General features: G+C 41.2%; 2 protein-coding genes and 1 non-coding gene across 8 annotated transcripts in view; all 3 read right to left on the bottom strand.

Moving 5' to 3' along the window:
• Positions 1–646, bottom strand: part of Supt16h (SPT16 homolog, facilitates chromatin remodeling subunit) — a 39,627-nt gene extending 38,981 nt beyond the window's left edge. Inside the window, exon 1 of the mRNA XM_063236920.1 lies at positions 458–646. Coding sequence (XP_063092990.1) covers positions 458–523 — 66 coding nt within the window. The 5' untranslated portion in view covers positions 524–646. The remainder of the gene's footprint in view (positions 1–457) is intronic.
• A 1,034-nt stretch (positions 647–1,680) lies between these two features.
• Chd8 (chromodomain helicase DNA binding protein 8) overlaps positions 1,681–24,756 on the bottom strand; it is a 59,203-nt gene continuing 36,127 nt past the window's right edge. For 5 of the 6 annotated variants that reach the window (XM_063236911.1, XM_063236914.1, XM_063236913.1 and 2 more), the window contains exons 11-38: positions 23,122–23,259; positions 22,160–22,281; positions 21,757–22,000; positions 20,544–20,720; positions 19,408–19,551; positions 18,937–19,192; positions 17,955–18,165; positions 17,451–17,646; positions 16,775–16,942; positions 16,050–16,229; positions 15,643–15,753; positions 15,133–15,329; positions 14,681–14,880; positions 14,420–14,600; positions 14,249–14,338; positions 13,763–13,866; positions 12,198–12,327; positions 10,092–10,167; positions 9,302–9,356; positions 8,920–9,127; positions 8,322–8,530; positions 7,517–8,233; positions 7,175–7,326; positions 6,460–6,762; positions 5,336–5,449; positions 4,984–5,163; positions 4,563–4,679; positions 1,681–2,664 (exon numbers count right to left, since the gene is read on the bottom strand). In XM_063236911.1, coding sequence (XP_063092981.1) covers positions 2,098–2,664; positions 4,563–4,679; positions 4,984–5,163; positions 5,336–5,449; positions 6,460–6,762; positions 7,175–7,326; positions 7,517–8,233; positions 8,322–8,530; positions 8,920–9,127; positions 9,302–9,356; positions 10,092–10,167; positions 12,198–12,327; positions 13,763–13,866; positions 14,249–14,338; positions 14,420–14,600; positions 14,681–14,880; positions 15,133–15,329; positions 15,643–15,753; positions 16,050–16,229; positions 16,775–16,942; positions 17,451–17,646; positions 17,955–18,165; positions 18,937–19,192; positions 19,408–19,551; positions 20,544–20,720; positions 21,757–22,000; positions 22,160–22,281; positions 23,122–23,259 — 5,547 coding nt within the window. In that variant the 3' untranslated portion in view covers positions 1,681–2,097. The remainder of the gene's footprint in view (positions 2,665–4,562; positions 4,680–4,983; positions 5,164–5,335; positions 5,450–6,459; positions 6,763–7,174; positions 7,327–7,516; positions 8,234–8,321; positions 8,531–8,919; positions 9,128–9,301; positions 9,357–10,091; positions 10,168–12,197; positions 12,328–13,762; positions 13,867–14,248; positions 14,339–14,419; positions 14,601–14,680; positions 14,881–15,132; positions 15,330–15,642; positions 15,754–16,049; positions 16,230–16,774; positions 16,943–17,450; positions 17,647–17,954; positions 18,166–18,936; positions 19,193–19,407; positions 19,552–20,543; positions 20,721–21,756; positions 22,001–22,159; positions 22,282–23,121; positions 23,260–24,756) is intronic. The other variant, XM_003474519.5, reaches the window with a different exon arrangement.
• Positions 11,500–11,609, bottom strand: LOC111758210 (small nucleolar RNA U6-53/MBII-28). Its single transcript, XR_002792431.1, has one exon. It is a non-coding gene; the product is annotated as a small nucleolar RNA U6-53/MBII-28 (small nucleolar RNA).

Below are 24,756 nucleotides of genomic sequence, written 5' to 3'. Positions count from 1 at the left end.
CTCAATCCACATCCTCCTCGCCCCTCCATCCCTCCTATTCGAAGATGGTTGTAATTCTGGCGGGACCTGACGCGGAATGTTGTGGTTCTTGGAGGTACAAAGCGAGTGCGTGGGTGAGTGTGAACACTGCAGGAGGGGCAGCAAGACGTGATCACAGAGGAGAGAGAGATGCTGCCTCTTCTAGGGCGGGAAGAGACTGCTAGGGGTGGCTGTTATGCATGACCGGGCCGGCACGCGGGGGAAGATGGTGGTGGCCGCAGGGCAGGGCAACTGCAGGAGGCACCGTATTACAGGGCAGCACTCGCAGTGACCTGTGAATGGTTCGGGGCAACAAAAAGAGCGCGACACGGAACCCGGGAATTCCTGACCGAAAAGCAAAAAAAGGGCGCCGAGAAGCAGGGTTATTATGGGATGGCTAAGGGGGGCTCCCTGGGGAAAACCATGGTCTCTTCCTTACCCGCCAGTTGCTGTACAGTCTCTTAACTCTCCGATAATAAGCGTCTTTGTCCAGAGTCACAGCCATAGCTCTGGACACCGCTTCTCCTCGGGTTCCGAGAATCACGCGAGGTCCCAGCTCCGCCACCCGCTCTCGGCCCCGGAATCCCGCACTCTCTCAGTGACCCGGAAGTACCGACCTCAAAGATGCCCTTTCCGCTTCCGGGTCCCGACGGCGGTTGAATTTTTTAAAAAAAATCTTCTCCATAAGGGGAGAGAGATGCAGAAAGAAAAACAGTGGGAAAAAAATCAACAAAATGTGCTATTCAAAGAGTCGTTTTTCGCGGGTTTTTCAACTTCGCCACTGCCGTACGTGAGGCGACGTCATCACGTAACGCTCGCGGCCGCCCTTACTCTGACCCTCCGCGGGTCCCGCTGATCCAAGTTTCTGCCCGGGCTACTAGTCCCGGGCGATGGGAAGACGCGAGGCCAGACTCGCGTGCGCCCCCGCCTCATTCCCGCGGCCCCACCCATCGGAAAGGAAGAAGAAGCCTAAAGAGTGGGGCCTGGCACGCGTGAAGGGTGCACTAGAGCGGACCGGGGTCTGCGCCCCTCCTGGAAATAATGGGGCAGCAAGTCTGTACAGCTGGACCGGTCCTGGGTGCTGGGCCAAGTGCTCCAGGGTAATACAAAGAGACACGTCCAAGAAAATAGAATCCGGCCTCGCGATAAATTATAACCCAAACTAAGGGAGAGGAAATTAAAAGGCCCAGGCGTCAGTGTGAGTGGTGGAATCCTAAGAGGGCTACAGGAAACATGGTCAAAGGGGCTCAAAAAGTCCTTAGTTCTTTCTCCCAACTACCTTGCCCAGGCCCAGGTCATGGTAGCATTCTGCCAGCCAGTCTCCTTGTTGCAGTTTGTGAAGGGAAACGATCCTGTGACTTCCCCAAAAGTACCATTACTTCAGTTAAAAAAATCCATGAGATCACTCATCTCTTATAAGAACCTGGGAGTTGGATATGAACATTCTATCTCCTGTTCACCTTAAATCATTCCCTTGGCTTTAGCAAACTGTTCACTCTGTATTTGTATATACCCCTTAGACCAATACAAATGACTTCTGCTCTGTCCAAGGTAAATGAGCAGTACTGAACCTTAGAAAAAGTTTTGAAATTATCCTACATGCTTAAAATTAATACTTATACTACCAGCTTTTAGCAAATAGAGTACAAGGGAAAAGTGAAAAAGGATTAACTTAAATTTATTAATGCCAAGGGGAAGGAAGGTAACAGTTCCTGACCCTCCAGCTGTGTCCACAGTTCGGCCAGGAACAGGCTCTGCCAGAGGCCAGGGCCAGCGCTACATAGTCTGTGGTTAATGGAGGTGTCTAGGGAGGGGTGAGCGCACCAGTTGCTCTAGTCTCCTTTCATTCCCCAGATATGAGGAACTGATTGTGTATTATTTTAGGAGTTCCCCTGCCCACCCAATCCTCTCAAAATTGGGAGCAATCAGGTACAAGGTTTTTTTTTTCTTTTCCTTTTCACCTCCTGAAGTCCTGGGTCTCCCCACATCTGCCCTGCCCCTCCCACTTTTCCATAGTTCAAGGGCCAGAGTAAATGAAAATACAGCAGCCACCCAAGCAATGGGGACCATGCTGGGGCTTCAGTCATCAGCATCTTCACTGGAGTCTGAGTTGGCTGGCATCATAGGATCATCAATAAGTGAAAAGTCCCTTTCTGAGCTATCATAGCCCTGAGATAAATCATCCTCCTCATCTTCATCCTCATCATCGTCGTCATCCTCAGGTTGCAGTGGTGGCAACCTCAAGGCAGTACCAGAGGTGGTAGTCGCTGGTGAAGAGGGGAAGCCAGTGGCTCGCAAGCCTGGATGGTGATGGTGGTGATGGTGGGGGTGGGGGTGGTGGTGGTGGTGATGAAGCATGGTGCTGGAGTCTACATGAGGGGATGATGCTGCACCACCCATCACAAACGGCATAAAAGGCAAAGATGCAGAAGTGGCACTACTGTGACCCAGAGATGACACAGACTGCAGACCACTACTGCTGTGCTGGAAGGTGTTATGCAGAGATAAGGAGCCAGTGCCTCCGCCCTGCATCAGGGCCATCATCTTAGAAAGGTCTGGTCGTGTCCTACGGGCCCGCTTCTTGCTGCCATCGGGTGTAACAGGCCCTGGCAAAACTCGGTTGAACACAGTTTCAACGTGGTGACCCTGGGGAAGAAGACAGTAAAAAGAAATAAAGCAAGGAAGCCAACAGAGTGATAGTTTACAAAGGTGCTTTTTTATTCTCATACTGGGGATGGAACCCAGGACTTCACCTGTGCTAGACAAGTCGTCTAGCACTGAGCTACACTGCATCGCTTCCCTTCCCCCAAAATTTTATTTTGACAAGGATTCACTACAGGAGCTAGGCTCTAACTTGTGATCCTTACTCAGCCTTCCAAGTAGAGGGGATTTACCACACCTGGCTCTTACAAATGCTTTTTCATTGAGTCTGTCTTATAGTCAGGCTAGGCTTGATTAATAGTAACAGGGAGGAGGAAATACTAGATTTAGCTGGTGGAAGCATTCTGATACTGAAACTAAAAGATTCAACACTGATACAATCATGTAAAATAGGAGTTTATGCTTCTTCCTCCATGACTACATTGTACCTTTATTCCAATCAAGCATTTCACAAATGCTTACCTTTATTAAAAAGGGATAGTGTAAGACAATGAATAAATCAATACATTCACAGAAAATAATTGACTTGTGTCTACATAGGAGGTTGTTCACATGATTTTACCATGGTAAAAGACTACAACTTTATTAACTTCGCAGAATTATCTTCTACTATTATATCAGAGCAGAATCAGTTAAGATGTCTGGATGTCTAAAACACCACCAATCCTGTAGGTCCTGCTTGTTGAATTTAGTAAAATATTCTCCCCACACTGACTAAAAATTTACATATCTCGTGAACTTTAAATGGTTTTCTCTAGATATGCTCATTAAGTTCAGTGAGGTTGGACACTGTTAACTGTTACTTCTATTTTGCTCTTAGCTTATGCACAATATTGGGTGAAATGGCCTGAAATTCATATATTTGAAGAGGTTGGGCTTGGTGGTGCATGCCTGTAATCCCAGAAATCAGGTAGCTGAGGCAGGATTGCTGTGAGTTCAAGGCCAACCTGGGCTACATAGTCCAAGACCAACATGAATGACATAGCAAGACCCTGTCTCAAAAAGTAAAAACAAACCAAAATAGAAATTCATATAATTGGTACAGTATCTATGTTTCTGGGAATACCTGACATGGGCATATATCTTTTTAACATGAAAAAACAAATATTTAATAGTGTGTTTTTATGGACTTTTAAAAGCACAGTAATTCTTAGGACTCCCGGGAGTAATGTAGTGGTAGACTCATGATCAACTCTACTTTAACCATTTTGTGTTGGGCAAGGTGACACACACTTCTAGATCCAGCTACTCAAGGTGAGGCAGGGAGGTGATCACTCAATTCCTGGACTTTAGAGCCAGCCTGGACAACACAGTGACTCTGTCATTCCCACTCCTTTTAGAATTTTGCAACGAAGTTTCACTAAATTGCTTAGATTGGCCTTGAACTTGCAATCTTTCTACCTCTGACTATGAAGTAGCTAGGATTATAGGCATGCACCCTCATGCCCAGTTTTAGAATCATAAAATTTTTAAGAGCTTGTCTAGCTGGGGGTAGATTACATGCTCAAGGCCTTAGATTTAATCGCCAGCATTGAAACAAAAACTTATGCCAAAACTTTCACTTAGGTTGTGAAGTAAAACATTAACTGATTTGCCAAAACTGAGTTATTTAGAAGAGCCAAGCACTGAAGTGCTGCCACAGCCCACTAAATTCTTACATTTTCACATGTTATAGTGCTAGACATGCTTTTAGAATTTTAGGCTCTGCTAGAGATGGAGATACCACAGGATTGCAAGAATACTGAGAAAAAATACTTTGGTTTCCTTGTTGATGAGCTGAAGGTACTTTTACTCAGACATACACATTTGACAAAAGATGAACATTAGTCACCATCCCCATTAAAAACTTTTGGCAGCTAGTCTGAGAAGTGTTTGAGTCTCACCTTCTTCCCATTTCTAGAGTTAGCTGTCTGTACTGGTTCCATTCCCAAACAGTTCAATTCTGCTTTATTATTTTTTTTATATCTTTGCCACTTCTGTTTTCTGCGTTCCTCCATATACTGCAATAGAAATATGTCAGTTACCCTAGAGACAAGAGAATCTCTGAAGTAATTAAGGTACTTAAAAAAAAAAAAAAAAAGATTAGTTCTAGTGGTAAATTGCCACCAAGTGGATTTCTCCCCCTAAATAGTTAACAGTTGCCTAGCATTTAGTTTAAATGTTTGACTTTATCAAAATGCTATGAAGTAATTAAGACAGTATTGTCACCCTTACCTTGTAGATGCAGAAACAGGCTTTCTCCCTCTCATATAGCTTAAATACAAAAAGTGACTTTACATCCAGCTGGATGGAACTGTCACTTACCGCTAGAAATCGGGGATCGACAGCAAACTCTGGATGACCCTGTAACCACATCTCCAGTTCAGCCCGGCGAGGGGCATCCTCACCCACCAGCAAAGTACCATCCACCTTATTGATGACGGGGATCCGGGACTCCAGGTCCACATCAAGGTGATTAGGCTCTTCTGTGCACTCCACCTCCAGCTGCAAACCCAGAATCCACCCCCATGAGCACATACACTTCTCTGGGGTGGGGGCGGGATGGGGAGCTGGTGGTAATAACAACAGTGTCTTTCAATCCCACCCACCTTCATCAATTACCAAGAGTGAAAGATCTCATGTAATTATGAGATTAAAGACATCCTCTGTTACTTACCTCCACTAGTTTTTTTCTGTTTCCCTTCTTCTTATGAAAGAGTGGGTGTCCATCTCCCATAACTCCATTAGCCATCAGCTTGTGCTTCTGGAATGTTAACTTTAATCCTTCCTCCTAGAAAAACAACCCCCAGGACATCATGTAGCATATGTTTTTAAACGTAAAGATTATGCCAAGGGTCATCCTCTGGTTTAATGATGTGAAAATGGTACAAGTCAGATTTATATGACACTTTTCTTTTTTCTTTCATTTCAGCTAGATTTAGTAGCATGTGGCTGTAATCCTAGTACTTGGGAGGCTGAGGCAAGAAGATTGCCATGAGTTTGAGACCAACCTGAACTACACAATAAGGTCCCGTCTCAAAAAAAAAAAAAAAAAAAGCAAATCATTTGTTGGCCTACTGTACAGCACGTATACTGAAATTTCTTGACCTGATGCCCCACAGATTTACGAGAAGTAGAGTTCATCAAAATATGCTATGCTGGGGCTAAGGATTTAGCTTAGTGGCTCAAGCCCTTGCCTGGTGAGTATGAGATCATGGATTCAATCCCTGGTACTAAAAACAAACAAACAAACAACAAAAACCCCAAAACCAAAAAACCCACTCAAGGCTGTTTTAAAACTCCCTACCTAGTGTCACAGTATTATTAGCATGGCACCTCATCTCAGGGACAAGTATTCCTATCATATACTAATTTTAGAAATTTTTCTTCTTTGAGGATTCAATGAGTAGCTAACAAGGCTGAAAAGGGAGAAAGACACAGAATTTTCATCTATAAAACAAAAACAACTGATTTAATTGCAGTAGGAATAGAGGAGGCTAATTTAAAAAGGCTTACCAATACTCAGGTGTCATTTGAATAGTTTTCTAAAAATCTGATTTCGTTTAAATCAGGATCTGATCTAGAATCTGCCCTCCTAAAAGCCTTGTGTCAAGTAAGCTTTCTTCAAAAGTATCAATCCTTTTAATCTGGTCCTCATGACAGTCTTTCCGTCAATGACAGAACTTTCTTCCCTTCCTCTCATTGTTCAAGTTAGCTAATGAAATGTTTAGTAATGATTAGTGAAACTAGCTAAAGACTAGAGCTTTCTTCACACTTTGCAGTCCGCAGTGCTGAACTTACATCTTTGATCTGAACTGTGAACTCCTTCTCGTCCGCGCCTCGGTGAAGCTTGGTGAACTGGGCTGCTGCTGTGCTGACTGCAGATGCCTCCTCCTCTGCCATGGAAGCTGCACTGCTACTTCGTGGTGTAGGGACTGGAGAGTCACCGTACTCTCCTGGGGTTAATGAAGGACTGTCTAGTAAGTGGTTGCCTGGCCCCAAAATTCCTCCTGTTATCATTTCCTGGGTCCTGCGGCTAGAAGGCCATTTCCCTGAGAGTATAGCCTGGCAGACGAGGTCAATACGGTTTATCAGGACACGATCCTGAGTGAAGAAACAAAAAAAGATTTAAGATTCTGAGTCCTAACTATGTTACTGTCCGATATAATATTGTCATTACTAGGATGGTAAAAACCTTAAGGCAGAAAGGAAGAGTAGTAGCAACTTGAAAGAAAGTTTTATGCAAAAAATATAGCACTAGGTTGGCATGGCAGCAAACGCCTATAAACTCGGCACCTGGGAGGCTGAGGCAGGATAGCTGTGAGTTTAAGGCCAGCCTGGGCTACACAATGAGTTCAAGCTAAGCCTTAATTACACTGCAAGACTGTGTGACAAAAAATCAAAACAGCACTAAAGTTAACACTAAAATAAAGCCCCGAACCATTGTTCCTTCTCCCCTTTATGTAACGTTGCATTCTATTTCTGAACTCTATGTATCCAGGAATGAGGCTGTTACCTTGGGCCACTCAGAGGCTCTTTGTCTTTCCTGCAACATCAGAAGCTCAGGAGTCATTTGTTCTCCATCTTCATTTGGGAAACCATCTTGAGACACAGAGAGGGACAGGAGACTCTCTTCATCATAGAGCTTTGGGCGGGATCGGTCAGCAGCTAGAAATCACACAGAATTATGAGCAATATAGTAGAATAATGTTAAGTGGGAGTGGTGTTACGAGAGCTTCGAATAAGGCCCAGAGAATAACTAATCTCTCCAATCTCTTAGGAGGACACACTTAGAAAGAAGGGAATGAGCAAGAGTGGGAACAGGGAAGAGGTCCAACCACCTGTCACGTGCACTCACTTAGCTTCTCTTCCTTCTCATCCTCACTGTCATCAGTGCTGGAGCTGGAGCTGGACGAGGATGAGGAGGAAGAGGATGATGGCGACAGCTTGCTCAAGTCCAGCTCGGAGTCCGAATCATCCTCATCCTCCAGTTTGACTGGTGGAACGCTCCGGGACACCAGAGGAGCACTATCAGAAGGGGCTATTCGCATCTCATAGTCTTGGGTTGGCTGGCTCCGGGCCACCATCTCATGCTCTAGCTTTAAAGTCAGACTCTCCAGACTGGGGACCTGGGCAGCTGCCTCCTCGGGGACCTTTTCAACAGGAGCATCAGGGCGCAGGGGCAGCGGTGAGGCAGTGCGCGAAGTATACTGCTGGTGCAGCAGCGGGGTAGAACAGCGAGACAGGGACGTAGCTGGAGCTCCGGCTTGATGGTTCTGCATATAATTCATACGGGCAGCCAGAAAAGAGAAGTCTGGGTCCTGCATGATGTTGCAGTCTGTTTGGCTCACCCCATGGCGGGCTGCCCCTCGTAGAAGCTCCCCATCATGACGAACAGGCTCCCACCATTTGGGCAATTCTGGACCTGGAGGCTGACATAATGCCAGCCGGTCTTCCAAAAGGGGGTGGCATAAAACTTGTTCCCGTAAGCGCCGAAGCAGTTCGATACGGTATAGAGTCCATGAAGCCCTTTCCTCAGTGATGGGCTCAATAAACAGATTAGGGTCTGGAGGTTCTACAAGAGATAGTGGTAGAAACAGAAATGGACCAAGAGCTGGTGTGCTGCCACCCACCCCGACCAGCCCTAGACCCTCCCATCTCACCATCTCCAGCTGCTGGGGGAAGGCGACACACTTGACGGCACATAGCCACAAAGCCATGGAAGTACTTGGTAAGGCTTTCGTCAGTCTTTTTGTCTAATCGAGCAAAAGTGCGGAAGCGATCCCAATGGAACTGCATACTGTCAGGGTCGTACTCCACACCAAAGGTAGACACTACTCTATAGAAGTCAGTTTGCTCACGCCTTGTCCATCTACACAAGGAAGAGTAACAACAGCAATCAGAAAAAACCCAGGACATCTGGTTTCAAGGATGGTTTGGAACGCCTGAAAAAAAATTGACTGTAGAGAAAACGGGACAAAGCCCAGAAAAGGCTCTGAGAAAATCTATATAACATGTAGGAATTACCAGGCAAAGAGGGAAAATAAGGGAAGACAACTCAGTGAAACGTGTATTGGAGACGTTCCCAGGGTTACCAATATTACATAGCTTATAAGCCTTAGAGATCTAACAACCCAAGGCAGAAACTCGATCCCTTTGTAAGGAATTATAAATAAATCTTTCCTAAAATATTTTTCAGAAAAAGTCCCTTAGTCACAAACAAACTTAAGAGTATACCCCAAATCCCGAGGTATATTTTACCGTTGTTGTTTCTCCCGCCGAGCAATTTCTTTCAGCTTAAAAGCGGCTTCACATCGCCGCCGCCGCCGGTCCCCACGCTCTGCAGCCTCCATCTTCATCTGTTCTCTCTTGTAGCTGCGCTGATAGGCTGTAACCAGGCGCCGAAGCCTAGCAGTGAGGGCAGAGCCTGGAGGCCAGAATAAATGCCCTGGCTGCTGAGTGACCTGGGCTGTGGGGAACACAGCAGAGAGAAGAGTAAGCATTTATAAAGGACATTACAGGTAATACTTGTATTTCAACTCACCCACAGGTGACGCTCTTAGAAATCCCAGGACCAAATTTAGTCAGTGATTTCCCACCCCTCCACTCCACACAAAATTGTACTAGTTGACCTGAAGGTTACCTTCATCTCCATCAATCACAGAGATCTCCTCATCCATCATCATTAAAGGATCACCCTAGAGAAGGAAATCCATCCCATAGGATGGAGGGGGAGGGAAAAAGGAAAGTTGGCATTCTGAAAAGAACTCTCACAAAACTTTTAAAGCAACCAACTGAAAGAAGAAAGTAGAACCTGAAAGATAAGTTCTACTAAAGATAATGGGACTTATTTAGTTTTTTGGAAAGGTTCTTGCTATATGCTCCAGGATGGTCTCAAATTCCTGCATCAGTTTTCCAACTGCTAGGATTATAAGTGTGAGCCACCACACCTGGACAGGATTTAGGATTTTTTTTTTTGAGCGGGGGATCTTTTTGAGATATGGTTTCACTATGCAATTCAGGCTGGCCTTAAGCTCACTTTGTAGCCCAGGCTGGTCTTCAACTTCCAACAATCCCCCTGCCTCAGCCTCCCAAGTGCTGGGATTACAGGCATATATTCCCACACGCAACTAGGATTTAGGAATTTATTAGACAAACAATAACCTTTAACATCTAGTGTGGGTTCCATCTCCTCCACAAAGCCATCCTGGTCTCCCTAGCTTTACATTCATATTTTTTACATTCATATTTTTTACATTCATTCATATTTTTATTCATATTTTCATTCATATTTACATTTTACATTCATATTTTATGTATCTAAATAATATTTTACAAATTCGTATTATAAATTAATCTTTTTCACATATCAGAGAATGGAAGTCAATAAACTAGTAATAAAAAAAAGCTAGAGTCAATTAAGAATGTTTTACCTCATCATCTTGGTCCTTTGGGGGACCCTGGAGTGGTTTATATTCAGGATCTTCACAATCCTTATCAAAGTCAACCCTAAAATAACCCGAAGCAAAGGAAAATATTAATAATTTATCTTCTAGCCAGGTGTGGTGCTGCATGCCTGTAACCTCAGCACTCAGAAGGCTGAGGCAGGAGGATCACTATAAGTTCAAGGCCAGCCTCCACTACATAGTGAGTTCAAGACCAGTGCTGAACTGCATAGTGAAACCCTGGGTCAACACGTCCCCTCATCAAATCGTTCCCTTCATCTTCCATTGCTAAGAGGAACCAGGCTGTATATAAACATACAGTACAACAGGAAACTATTTAACTTCATGCTTGCAGGAAAGGAAAACTGGGTACTAAACTTTGGAAAATGAATACAGGGTTCAGCAGAGTGAACGACTACAAGACACTGACAAAGTGCCATTCATAATTGTTTTACTGTACTTACTGCACTGAGGACCTTTGTACTGACACCCAGCATTTTTTTTTTTTTTTTTTTTTTTTTTTAGGTTTTTGAATTAGGGTCTCGATATGCAGTCCAGATTGGCTTTGAACTCACTACGTAGTCCAGGCTGGCCTTGAACTCCCAGTGATCCTCTTGCCTCAGTCTTCTAGGTACCACCATGCTCAGCTATCCCCAACTCTTTTAATCTTTTATTTTGAGACAAGGTCTCATTAAGTCTCCCAGGCTAGGCATAAACTTGCAGTCCTGTCTCAGCCTTCCACAATACTGGGATTATAGAACTGTACCACCATGCCAGGCTGCCATGTTACCTGGTTTTTTTATTTTTTGGTTTTTTGTACCTGGAATCAAACTCAGGACCTTGTACTTGGCAGGCAGGTGCTGTATCCTGGCTTTTTAAAAAGACATTGTTTCTACTATCTCACCATATTGTTCTAACTCATAATGAGCCACCTGCATCAGTTTCCCAAGTAGGTGTGCTTATGGTCATTTGCCAGTAGATCCAGCTTTTTTGTTGATTTGTTTTTTGAGACAGGTTCTTGCTATGTATTCCATGCTGGCCTTGAACTCACAGTGATCCTCCTGCCTTGGCCTCTTAAGGACTGGGATTTTAAGCATGTGCCACTATATCTGCTTCAGGCATAGTTTCAAATGAAATACTTTGATCAGCATACTACTTCCTTTTAATAGTTCCTTTTCATTCTCTCTCTCCTATAAATATTAACTATTTGCTTTAGTGGTCTATGTTTTTGACTTTACTACTTCTCTCTATGGAGCAGAAAAGTGACATTAAATAATTTCCAATAAATAAATAACCCAATTTTGTTTGAGGTTCCCACACCAAGCAAACTGATCATCAAAGAGAAATCTCATGGTTATGAAACACTAGACAGGTAACAAAGCCAACTATTTTATATGTCCCTCAGGTCTCCACGTGAGAAGTTTTGTTAAACTCACTGGCACCCAAACCAGGGCAACTCTGCCCTAACTGGTGGCTCAGTATTAGCATGGCAACTCATCATTGGGACATGCATTCAAGCAGAACAAATAACATTTATGTGTCAGACATCAATGGGAGATGATAAACCAGAGCAACAATTGCCCAAATGCTAGCACATGAGCAGCATATGAGAGCTGCTTGATTATTCTTTTTTTTAAGACAAGGTCTCATTATACAGTTCAGACTGGCTTTGAACTCACTTTGCAGCACAAGCTAGCCTTGAACTCGTAACAATCCTCCTGCCTCAGCCTCCCAAGTGCTGGGATTACAGGCATGTACCACCACACCTCGCCTGGTTATTTTCTTTCAAGAGTACTGGTTATCTTCTCAGCTACTGTAGCTGTATAGAAGAGCATTACAACAAAACCTAAGTAAGCTATTTGAGAGTAACAGTGATTTTTTAATCTCAGTTGTATCTCATGGCAGTCTGTGGTTTGCACCAGTTTATAAAATCCCACATGCTGGTCCTATTCTTTACAAATAATATACCTAAATATAATCACCATTAATATTCCCAATGGCTTTAATCAATGCTAGAGTTATGTTATTTCTTAATACAAGTAATACCCTCCATGTGGTGGGTGCAAAATTTTGAGAGTTACTCGCAATGCTTACCCTTCTACTATATCAGAGAAATTATCTAACACTCGGTGTTCGGCTGCAATGGCTTTGTCATCTGGTCGACCAGCCTTTTCCAGGAAGCATAAAGCTGGGTCTGCCCTCATTGTGTTATATTTCTCATAGCCTAGAAGAAAAAAGGGCCATAAATTGGGAGGGAAAAAAAATTAGGAGTATCAGGGCTACATTTGCTCATGAGACAAAATATCATCAACATTAACTCAGTAATTCCTGGGTTTACTAACATACTTAACTTTTTAATAGCAGGTTAGCTAATTTTAACCTAGTGATTGTTACAAATTTAAGGAATTTCTTTTTATTTTTTTTTTTGAAAAAGGGTCTCACTATGTAGTTCAGGTAGCCCTTGAACTCACGACATAGTCCAGGCTGGCCTCAAACTCAAGGTAACCATTTTGCTTCAGCCTCCTGAGTGCTGAGATTATAGGCATGTGCTGCCATGCCCAGCTTCCACCAATTTATATAATAATATAGCTCTATAGTTCCTTAACTGGTAATCTTTCTATCATCAACTTTATTGAACAGATGAGAAAGTACAATGAAATTATTTAAGGACAGATCACATAATCTCAAATGAAGAATAAGAAACCTATACCTGGAATTAAGTATTCAGTAAATTCTGATGAACAGTGAATGAATAAACATATTTCAGGATGTCTGGACATGTCTGTATCTCACAACTGTTCAGTTTTCCTTACCCACAACTTTTCAAAAACACATACATTAAGTGTTATTACTTTTATTTTATAAACATAAAAAAGAGGGCTTTTTGGAGGCAAGGGGCTCAGGAATGAACCCAGGGCCTCAAGTGTGCCAGGCTGTGTTAAAAAGGATGTTTTTCAAAAGGAAAAGATAACCCTATACACAAAAATACTGAAAGTTACTACCCATTCCTTTTAGTGTCCAGAATTTGGTATAAGCCAACATTGCAAAGGAAATAGTCTCACCTACATCAGCATGACTAGTGCACATCCAGACAAATGGGACAGTGAAGAGAGATCTAACCCTTTCAGCAAGCTACAGGAAAGTCATACAAATTAACTTTTTGCTTTTGTTTTGGAGTCAGGGTCTCACTATGTAGTTCAGGCTAGCCTTGAACTCACTACATAGCCTCGTCAGGCCTTGAACTCATGGCAATACTTCTGCCTCAGCCTCCGCAATAATGGGGTTACAGGCATAAACCACCATGCCCCGCTTTACTGTGGTTATTAACAGGAGTGGGCAAGCATTACAGTCCCAAATTTGCTGAACTTTATCTTAGACCACACAACACTGTGAGGTAATACACTGGTAGCAGTGATTACAGAACAGATGGGAGACCCCCTACCTTGAGATTTAGCTATCCATCTGGTCTTTCTTGGAACATCTATTTAGATAAATAAACTGCTTGGCTCTGTATATTTAAGAACAAGTTTCTTATTCAAATATAAATTTACTGAAAATTAATGAAAGAAATCATTTCTTTGTCATGAGCATTTTGCTAAATATTCCATTTGCTAACATAAATCTTCAATGGGAGAGAGAAGCTAGGAGGAGGCACCTACCATGTTTAAAGACTCCAATGAGCAGGGACTTATCAGCTTCACTGTCCCACCATGTTGTTGGAACTTCTAGCTGATCCACTACTGGGAACCATATGTCAATCTCACTGAAGGTATAAAAGGGCACAGTCAGTGAAACAGGGTGAAAATTAAAGTGACAGTCCTTGGGAAGATAATTACAGTCATTGCCCTTTAATTTATTTATTTTTATTTTTTATTTAAAAATTTTTTTAAATTTATTTTTTGCCTTTTAATTTAAATGTTCTGTCCTATTTCCCTGCACCACTGTCAAATATAGGACTAAAGATTTGACACCCAGATTTAACGGTTATTTGACTCACAGTTTATATAGAGGTTTTAGTCTATAGTCAGCTAGCTACACAGATGTTAATTATAAGATATTTCAAAGACAGTATAGAAAGGAATAAGCACACCAATCAATCCAGGAATAAGGCAGGGCATATTAAAAAATACAGAGAAAAGTTTTACCTGGCAATAGCACCCCCTAACACCTTTTCTGCCTGGTCGCCAATGACCTCCTGCCTCAGGTAGTATAGCATTCGCACTCGCAACAGGACCCTAGGAGGAAGAGTAGAGGAGTTGATTTAGTGACTGTAGAAGTGTGAGGTGGGAAATATCTTTGCTGAATTCTACCCTTACTTGTTACATTGATGTTTTAAGTGCTTCTTGTAACTCTCATCTTGGAAGAGAGTGTCAGGGTTATATTTCCGGATCCAGTCTGCTTTATGGATATCAAAAGTACTTTGCGATTTGACTTTCTTCCCCTTTCGTCCACGGGGCACAGGGATAGACAGACCTGGGCAAGGGGTGACATGGAAGACTTGGATTGAGAAAAACCCTTAGACCTGAAGAGGACTAGATAACTTCTGAAAAGATGAAAAGTAAGGAGTTGATAATTACCTGAATGATTTTGCAATTCTTTTGTTTTGCCATTTTCAGCAGGGCTAATCAAGTCCCAGATGAAGCCTTTAATATTTTCATCCCCACGATAGTGCAAAAGACAGTACACGAGGATGGCACGGCATATGGTCTCCACATCTCGTTCAGTCATACGCCGCTTGAAGCGTCCATGAGACAAAATATCTCGCCACCGTCCCCAACTAACAGAAGAGCAAAGGACACTATTAATGCTTCTCAGGGAACTCTAATTCAATGATAGTTCTGTGACTCCCAAAATTGTATCTCCCAAGAAATATGACACAAAATCTTGCAAAGTATGGCAACAGAATAAAATGAACTGTTTCTAAGGCAAAAATTTTTCAATGATCCCCACTTTGTCACAGCCTCTAATTTGAAAGACAACAGCATCAGAACAGAGATGCGCCACTTCTCAAGGAAAGATGGGTTCTTACCCATACACCAGGAGGTGCTTTTCCACCCGAAAGCAGTCAGTGCGCCCGTAGGCATGATGCCGGTCATGTCTGCGCGAGCGTGGCCGCTCATCATCTTCACTCTCCAAGTCAGAAAATTCTACCAGGTCATCATCTTTCAAGGTGCTGAAGTGGCGCGTCTGTTTCCGTACTCTAGGTGTGTCAATCACCAAGTTATTCTATGTAGAGAACAGGAGATTATTACTCTCATATTGATATGCTCATGGGAAAAGAAAGTTACACACTGAAATATATTTGGATGTAACATGGAAAACTGATTTCTTAAAAATGACATTAAATGAATCTAGATCTCTGGTTCTTGGGACCCAGGAAGAAAAGTAAATGTAAATGTGTATTATCCAGGTCCTCTTAGGTAGATTTTTGTATACTAATTATCACACACTACAATTAGTACTGAAGAATCAGAACAGTTATTAAGACTGAAAATATTGGGTCTTCTGCACTAACTTCCTCAAAGAAGAATAAACTCACCTTGCTATTAAGCAGGTCCATGTCTAGATCAGCCTTTTTGGCCCACTTTTGCCAAAAGTTGGGATCATCCAGAGAAATATCTGTCCTATTTTCGGAAGCAACAAAGCTTGCCTAGTGAGAAACAAAGATAAAGTAAACTAAACACCTTTTAGAGCAATGGGAAATAAATCACATTTTAAAGACGTATTTAAATCTTGGAGATTCTAGATGTTTTTCTAGCATCTGAAACAAACAGAACATCCCCTGGAGCCCAATATGGTATCATGTGCCTATTATTCCAGCTATCAGGGGGCTGGGCACAAGAATCACAAGTACAAGCCTAGTCTTAATACGGCAAGACTCTATCTTAAGAAACCAAACCAATCCAAATCAAACCAAAAAACAAGCAGAAAGCAATCTGAACATGCCTTGGCAAAGGTAGAACCTTTTCCTTCAGATTCAATGGTGATGGTTGTAGTTCGTCTTAACAAGATCTGGTCTATGTCCTCTTCACAAAACTTTGAACCCTCATCATCTTCCTCCATTATGGCTGCATAGGCTCCTTTTCTTAAGAGATCTTCAATCTCCTTCTTAGAGAACTGTTGGATCTGCAAAAACCAAGAGAGAAATGAAAAGCCTACTGAGAGACTGAGAGAATATTATCTAACCATGCCATAATATTTTAGCTTTTGTACTATAAGAAATTATGATCCAATTGGTATTTGTTAATTATAAATGAAATAGAGCTCGAAAAAAGTAAATAGTAATTGAGAATCCAAACAAGGTAGTTGGATCCTTATACTAAAATAGCTTTTTTTTGTTCTTTGAGATGGGGTCCTTACTGTGTAACTCAAGTTGGCCTTGTCTTTTTTTTTTTTCTTTTTCTTTTTGAGACAAGGTCTCTCTATGTAGTTCAGGCTGGCCTTAAGCTCACTTTGTAGCCCAGGCTGGTTTCGAACTCTCAATGATCCTCCTGCCTCAGCCTCCTGAGTGCTGGGATTACATGCATAAGCCACCATGCCCAGCTAGTTGGCCTTGTCATTTCTCCCTTGCCAGTACTGGGATTACAGGTATGTACCACCATGCCTGGCAAAAATAGCTTTCAGCTCCATCTATCACTGTGTCCCACTATAAGCTTATAGACTTAACTTACTCCAGTAATGTTGCCATCCCGACCACTCATGGACTGAAGCACAGCCTTATCCAATCCCAACTTGAGGCTAGCTTTATCAAACATCTCCCTCTCGTAGGAATTACGAGTGATAAGACGGTACACCTTCACAGCTTTGCTCTGCCCAATTCGATGACATCGTGCTTGGGCCTGGTTTTAAGAAAGGAAAGCAAAAAGATAACATGAAAGTAATGGAAATGGGGAAGGAGAAGACATACAATATCAGAGTATTTCACATTTATAAAGCAGTCATGAGAACAACTCGAAAGCCAAAGTGAACTTTAAGATGAAATCATTGCCCCATCATGTAGAATAGTCACAATCACAGTAAAGAATAGAGACTGTGCAGATATCTGTTTCTCTAAAGTTTTATTGACCCAGTTGGTCATTTAAGTAGTAATTATGGCTGACTTTGTGCTATAGGAGAAGAGATAACTATTTGCAACACAGACCGCATGGCCAACCAAACCCACAACCATTTAGCATTGCTTCTACACAGAAAGCTTGCTGATCCCTGACCTAACTGCCCCCTCTTGGTAAATAATTCTATACTCTCCACAAGACAGGCACTTCTGAGAGACCTTGAGTTTCTTGAAAGCTTAGGTTTCTTGAAAGCTTTCTAGATTATTAGGTGGGTAAAAATAGTAGTTTTATTTACCTGCAGGTCATTTTGTGGATTCCAATCTGAATCAAAGATGATACAGGTATCAGCAGCTGTAAGATTAATACCAAGCCCACCAGCACGAGTGCATAACAAGAAGACAAAGCGATCTGAATCAGGCTTGCTGAAGCGGTCAATGGCCGCCTGGCGAAGATTGCCTCTAACTCTCCCATCAATGCGTTCATATAAGTACCTGTATGGGGGCACAGAAAAAATTCAAGTGGCTAAGCAGAAAAAAACAAAAAAAGCAGGCAAAAATTGATACTTGTTCTCCCATATATCTATCTGGCCAGCAACCATATTAAGTCGAGTTGAGAATCTTTAAACTTTCTCTTATACCAACTATAATTAAACCCAGGTTTTTCCTCTATTTTTGTCTTGATTGGGATCAAACCCAGAGCCTCACACATGATAGGCAAGCACTCTTAACACTCACTTTACACTCTTTTTTAGCTTAATGCAGATAGTGTAACTACAAGACTTAGATGACTCTTTTCTTACCTCCTCTGGATTAGGTAATCCTCTAGAATATCTAGGCAGCGTACCATCTGGGAGAATATCAGAACTTTATGGCCACCAGCTTTGAGTTTTGGAAGTAACTTGTCAATAAGAACTAATTTGCCTGCTGAACGAACCATGGCCTGAAGGTGGAAGTCATGAGGTATAATATGGGAAGCTTCTCGAAATTCTGTTAGTATCTTTTCTTCTGCACCTATCAAAAAAAGAACAAACTTGACAGATTCAGTGACAACATATTAAAGTTTACTTTTGAGATCAACATTTCTTACACACAGAAGTCTAGCACCAAAAAATTCTAAACTATCATTCATTGTGTTAGATAAAATATTCCAAGAAAGGCAGGCCTTACCTGAGTAAACTGAGTTAAAAAAAAAAAAAAATAAGTAAATTGGGGCTGGGGATTTAGCTCAGTGGCATAAGCGCCTGCCTGGCAAGCCTGAGGTCGTGAGTTCAATCCCCGGTGGTACCAAAAAAAAAAAAAAAAAAAGTAAACACATGGATAAAGGCCAAGATGAAACATATAAGCCACATTACCATAACAAAGGAACCCCCCCCCAAAAAAAACCATCAGAAAGGACATTTATCCAGATTTTTGTACACAAGACTGCACCTCAGTCCTTTGCACTGAGCTCAGTCTCTTTTTGCCATTTTCATTTGGAATAGGGTATCACTAAGTCACTAATTCATTATGCTGGGTTTGAATTTAGGATCATCTTTCTGCCTCATACTTAAGAGTTCTTCTGAAATTCTAAACAGTAAATCCCTATTTATATTTGGAGATTATGCAGATTCAAGAGGATGGAAAAAAATAGAGAATGATGGTCCATGTGTTAGAATCTCTTTTAAACCTTATCATACCACTGAGACCCCACCTACAAACTTGATGGACAGTCAATGCATCCACTCTACAAGACGTTAGCAGAGAAGTTATTGCTGAGAACTCAAACACAAGCAGTCCCCTCACCATTGATGAGATAGGGGTGGTTGCAGCACTTGCGCAACTCCATCATGGTGTTGAGCAGATTGGGCATGTTGGTATGACCTGCGCCCTTGGACAGGAAGGAGAAGTTCTTCTCTAAAATAGCACGGTAGTATTTCTTCTGGATGTTAGTCAGCTCTACTTCGATAATGGTTTCCTGTTTAGGAGCCAAGTTTTTTTCAACATCCTCTTTGAGTCTTCTCAGCATCATTGGCTTCAGAATGGCCTGTAGCTTCTGAACCTATGGTTCATTACACAGAGAAAAATAAACCAATAGATAAACTGAGTACAAATATTTTTACATTATATGGAAACATGGGAAAGAATAAAATTTGAGGTTTCTATTATCAGGAGTACAGGTTTTGAACAATGCTGCAAATGAAGTTCAGAAAGGTGCTGGGGGCTTATGGCAGTGACCTTTTTGATCCACAGTTTGTACCTCGCCAGATTTCTTACCTGTTCCTCCGTCTTGAGATCTCCGAAGTCCTTAAGGAACTCTGATTCTGAGGGAAACTGTGAAGGTTCCAAGAAATGAAGTAAGCTGAACAGCTCCTCCACAGTATTTTGCAGTGGCGTTCCTGTGAGTAGCACTTTGTGTTCCTAGAAATGGAGAAAACAGAAGAATGATAAAATTCAAAGACACAAAGGACCTCTAGGGGCTTTCACTGAAAATATGATCTTTAGCCTTAATACCTTTAACTGTAAAATGATGGCACAGAACCACATTACTGTCTAAATTTTTCTTTCACTTTCCCTCTCCGCTTTGATAACATAAGACATTTAATAACCTCCCTGGTATTATTTAACATAAATAACAACGTAACATAAATTTCATGTTTATAACCACACAAGGAAGTACCTCATGGTATGTTTTTTCCAGTATCATTTGCATCTCCTACACTCAATTCCCCACAAATATCCTAATCTGCCCCTTCCTAGAAAATGCATTTCTGCTGGATTTAATATGATCATTAATTAATTCCTTGTAGCTCATCTTCTCAGTGGTCGCCTTTTAAATCTAGGCATGCTTTGCGACTTGCTATAGAAAATACAATACAGTGGACACAGAATTGTATGAGTACTACAGCCACTCTTAAAGGCCTTGTGGCTCCCACTTTTGCCCTTTTGAAACTGCCCTTAGATTATCTTGTAAAGAAGCCCATCTGGCTCATAGAGGACAAAAAGGCCATGCGCAGTTCAACCTAGCACCCAACCCAGAACAGTGCTAACTGCCAGCTGCAGCAGAATTCAGAGTCAAGACGAGCATCAGAACAACTCAGCTGAGCTGGCCTAAGTGCGCAAGACAATTAAGAAAGTTGTTTTTAAGGCAGTACGTTTGGAAGTACTATGTTATGCAGGAACAAGTAACTAAAAGTCTCCCTTGGCTCCTTTTGGCTGAGAACCACTGCAATTCATTTCTGATTCTAAAATTTACAACTTTTGTAGGACTTTCAGGTTACTGTTCCAATAGGTTATACCCACCACTCAAGATTCCTACCCTCTCTTCCTCTAATTTAGGGTTATTTTCATTTTATAGTCAAATAGTGGTAAAAGTGGGTTCTGGTGCCCACAGCGGAGTATGGAACACTCACCAGGTCCATGTGCTTGAGACTATCAAGCAGCTTGCAATTACGGTTTTTTAGTCGGTGGGCTTCATCAATGATGACACAACGCCATTCAATTTCACGAAGCTCAGGACAGTCCGACAAAATCATCTCAAAAGTGGTGATCAGGGCATCAAACTTGTATGCGCCTGGGATAAGGCGCCCCTAAGCATGAAGGCAGCAAAGTGAGAAAAAGCCTAATAAAAATTATTAACTGATGTCTTCTAAATTACTTTTCTATATTGAGGCAGGTTTAACATCAAATATGAAATGTACCACCACCCACCTTCACTGTGGTTTATAAACCTGATACACATTGTCAAATCACTGTATTTAAGATACACTGCCTTTTTTTTTTTTTAACCATATTTACGTTCGTGGGAAATGACAGATCTTACAGGATAAAGCTAGAGACTTCTGACTCTGATATGCCTAACTTATGTGTCTCTGTCCTAGATCTTTGTTGGTTAAAAGTGATATCCACAAATGTTGGGCAATGCTGAGATATACAGAAGAAAAGTACAGTGGAAGTAACTAATAGACAACACAAATATGTTACCATGAGTATCTAAGATCTGCAAAAGGTGATGAGAAAATTTGGTGTGGAAGAAACAGAAACCACAGGGGCTGGAGATTTAGCTCAGCAGCATAAGCGCCTGCCTTGCAAGCAGGCAGTTGTGAGTTTGATCCCCGGTACCGATAAAAAGGAAAAAGAAAAAAAAAGACAAAAAGAAATAGAAACCACAAAACAAAACTAATAGCACATAAACAGTAAAATTCAGTATTAATACAGGATGAGTAGGTAGTTCATTCTTTTCTAAATATACATAGAAAATATAAAGGATCTTAATGAAAATTTCAGCAGACTAAGAAAAAACAACAGAAAAAAAACAGATGTTTAAGTTCATTGTCATAAAAAATTAAGAAATTTAGGTGGTTAAATGAATTTCACTGAGAAATAATGTAAAACTCATCAAAACTGGTGAAAATCTATTTAAAATGTATATATTCATATATCAAAACTCCTACTGAATCAAGATGTCTATTGGGTAAAAATACCAGAGTCAAAACAAGGCTCTACCCATTGCAGTGCAGATCACAGAGAACCTCAAAGAAAGTACTAACTCATATCTAGTCACCAAAACACTAGGTTCCTTGGCCTGTTTTCTAACCTACAGTCTTGGCAAAATGTGTAACTTACCCGTGAGTCTTTGCAGTACATCTCATACTGCTGAATCATCTGCCGGCTGGCCAGGCTGCCGTGATACACAATAGTATTCATCTCAGTCCAGGTGTTGAACTCTCGTTCCCAATTAGTAATGGTGGACAGAGGAGCAATGACCAAGAAGGGGCCGTGGATGCCCACGTTATATACTTCCTGCAAGAAGGCAATGGACTGAATAGTTTTGCCCAATCCCATCTCATCAGCCAGGATGCAGTTCTGCCTGCAGATTTACCAGGGGGGAAAAAAGCATGTCAAAAAAAAAAAAAAAAAATACAGTCTCTAAAAATAATGTACTTAGGAAGAAATTCTTTCAACAGAAAATGAGTCAAAAATAATCTTAAACTAATCCTACATTTTATGAACCCACCCTCCTCTTTACCTGTTATACCAATTAAAGAGCAGCCAATTGACTCCCTCCAACTGATATTCTCGTAACTGGTTTCTGTTTTTATATTCATGTGACAGCTCCAGTTTTTTCCAGGCATTTGCCTGTGGACGGTTCTAAAAAATACAAAATCTGAATAAATAGGATGCAGACAGTAATAAAATTAGATAAGACATGATAGATGATTCTGGTAGTTACAGACAAAAAACATTATTGTTTGTACGGAAATCTGTCAAATCTAAGAGTTCTAAATGTTAAAAATTAAAAAAAACACATTAGTCACTTTTGGAGGATATTAGAGAACTAACTACTTCACTATTCTGAAAACTGGAAAATAAAGGAAAAATAAAGCACATTAAAAGGTACTAAAGAGAATAAAATCTTCAGATTATGAATAAATCCTACAGAAGGAAGAACTAAAAGAGAGGCTCAAAACACATTAACTGAGCAATATATGGACCCTGTTTAGAACGCAATTCAGTAACAAGAAATTTGTATAGTGCCAGTGATTGGTATTTGATTGACAAAATCTTTTGGATACAATAATGGTATTGTCAGCAGGGGATTTAGCTCAGCGGCATAAGCTGGCAAGTGTGAGGCCGTGAGTTCGATTCCCGATACCACAAAGGAAAAAAAAAAGGTATTATGTTTTAAACACAAACATTGAAATAATCACACATGAAATAAAGGAATCTTCAATTTGTTTTAAAGTAACCCAAGAAACTAGGCAACAAATGGGTAAGAAAATGATGGCTACATAATGGGTAAATTATACTATTTCTTCAACCTTTGTATGTTTGAAATTTTCTATAATAATAAAGAAAATTTCCATAACAAAAAGCTATATAAACAACAGCCCCAAAATGGCAACACTTTTATAGGGGAAAAAATGAAAGCATTGCATAAAATAGGCCTCTCTATCTATACATTTACTTGTTAAACGCAAATACACTTACCACCCTTTTGAGTTCTGGGTGCCTGGACTGGATTCGCTTGAATTCTCGAATCTTGCCCTCATCGACATCCTCCTTCAGCTCCCATGTACTATCCTCATAAGGCAAAGAACACCATTTCACCAGGTAGTAAATTACAGGCTAGGAGAGAAGAAACCAAAGCTTTGACAAACTGATTCTGTGTTCCCAGCTGTGGTTAAAGAATAAGAATCAGACTACAAAATCAGATACAAAGTGTGGGGAACTAAAAGGTGCTGAAAAAGGCTGAACACACCAACCACAGGTTCACCTACTGACATGACACACTATGGCTTTGATCATTCTTCTAGGCGTTTTATCAGAAACACTTCTAAAAGAAAAACTTCTACCCAGTATTTCATAGAACATTAAGCATTAAAACATACTCATTAATCAAATAGATTGGGCAGGACCAAGCTACTCTTTTCCTATGCTGTGCTGAAATTAGAAGATAGGGTTCGAGTCTATGCCTTTTTTTTTTTTTTTTTGGTCAGAATCTCACTATGCAGTCCAGGCTGGCCTCAAGCTTGTGTTGATCCTCCTGCCCTAGCCTCCACATGCTGGATTACAAGCATGTGTCACCACGTGGGGCCTATATTATTTTTCTAGTACCACATTTGATACCACAGAACCTTTAGGATGAAGCAACCTTTAGGATGAAGAGCAGGTAGCCTGTGGGAGAATATAAGGGCCGACTTCATTGAGCTCTGGAGTCCTTAGATCTTTAAGTGTAGATGCACTCACTTCAAGAGCATCATGGAATGGGAAAGAAATTTCCCAGCAAACTATGAGCTAATTACAGAAAGGATCATTAAAGACAGGAAGTACAAGCTAAGAGGAAGAGGAAACACTAACACTCCACCTACAGCACTAGTCTACAAGCCTTTCACTTAAGGAGGAAAGCAGCTGCTAGTCTTACTATTCAGGATGACTGATGCGACAATACTTCCTTTGACTAGAGGAGGCTTAGTGTAAACAACAGAAATCTCTTTCAATTCACAGAATAGTCCTTAAAACAGAAAGCATCAAGTGTGAAAGTCTCTGGAAACAATCACTGACTAAGCAATCCTTACAACCAATTCACCTGTTCTTTTGTCTTTTGTTTACTATAACTACCGAGGTCATACTACACAAAATCATACACAGGTCATATACTTCCAACATCATAATTTACTTGCCTAAGGATGACAGTATTTGTAATATTTATTTCTACTTTTAGATAATATAAAATAGATGACCAGTTAAGCCTACTTTGGAGGAGGAAAATGCATATACAATGTTATTATTCAATATTGGGAGCATAAATCACGAAACAGGGTGCCAAGACATTTTCGCCTCTTATGACAGCTAGACCATTGCAAAGGGACCAATCCAAGGCTGATTGCTTCTAGAAGATTAAGCATAGTGGTGGAGAGCATAAGATTTTCAAAGCTAGGAAGGCCAAAATCTCCAAGTCAATTATTTTATTAACTGGTCTACACTCCAATCACATCCCATAAATGAACACACAGTGTAACTCCTACCTCCCAGAATATATGTTAACTGAAGCATATTTGTTAGGATTTGAAGATAGTGAAATGTAATTGGTTCTAGACACTTAAGTTTCTGACTGAGACATGC

Source organism: Cavia porcellus, unplaced genomic scaffold (genome assembly GCF_034190915.1).
Source record: "Cavia porcellus strain 051 isolate PalLab524CR breed Dunkin Hartley unplaced genomic scaffold, mCavPor4.1 scaffold_26, whole genome shotgun sequence".
Lineage (NCBI taxonomy): Eukaryota > Metazoa > Chordata > Mammalia > Rodentia > Caviidae > Cavia > Cavia porcellus.
Note: the sequence above shows the minus strand (reverse complement) of the source record. Positions and strands in the feature narration are given on the sequence as shown.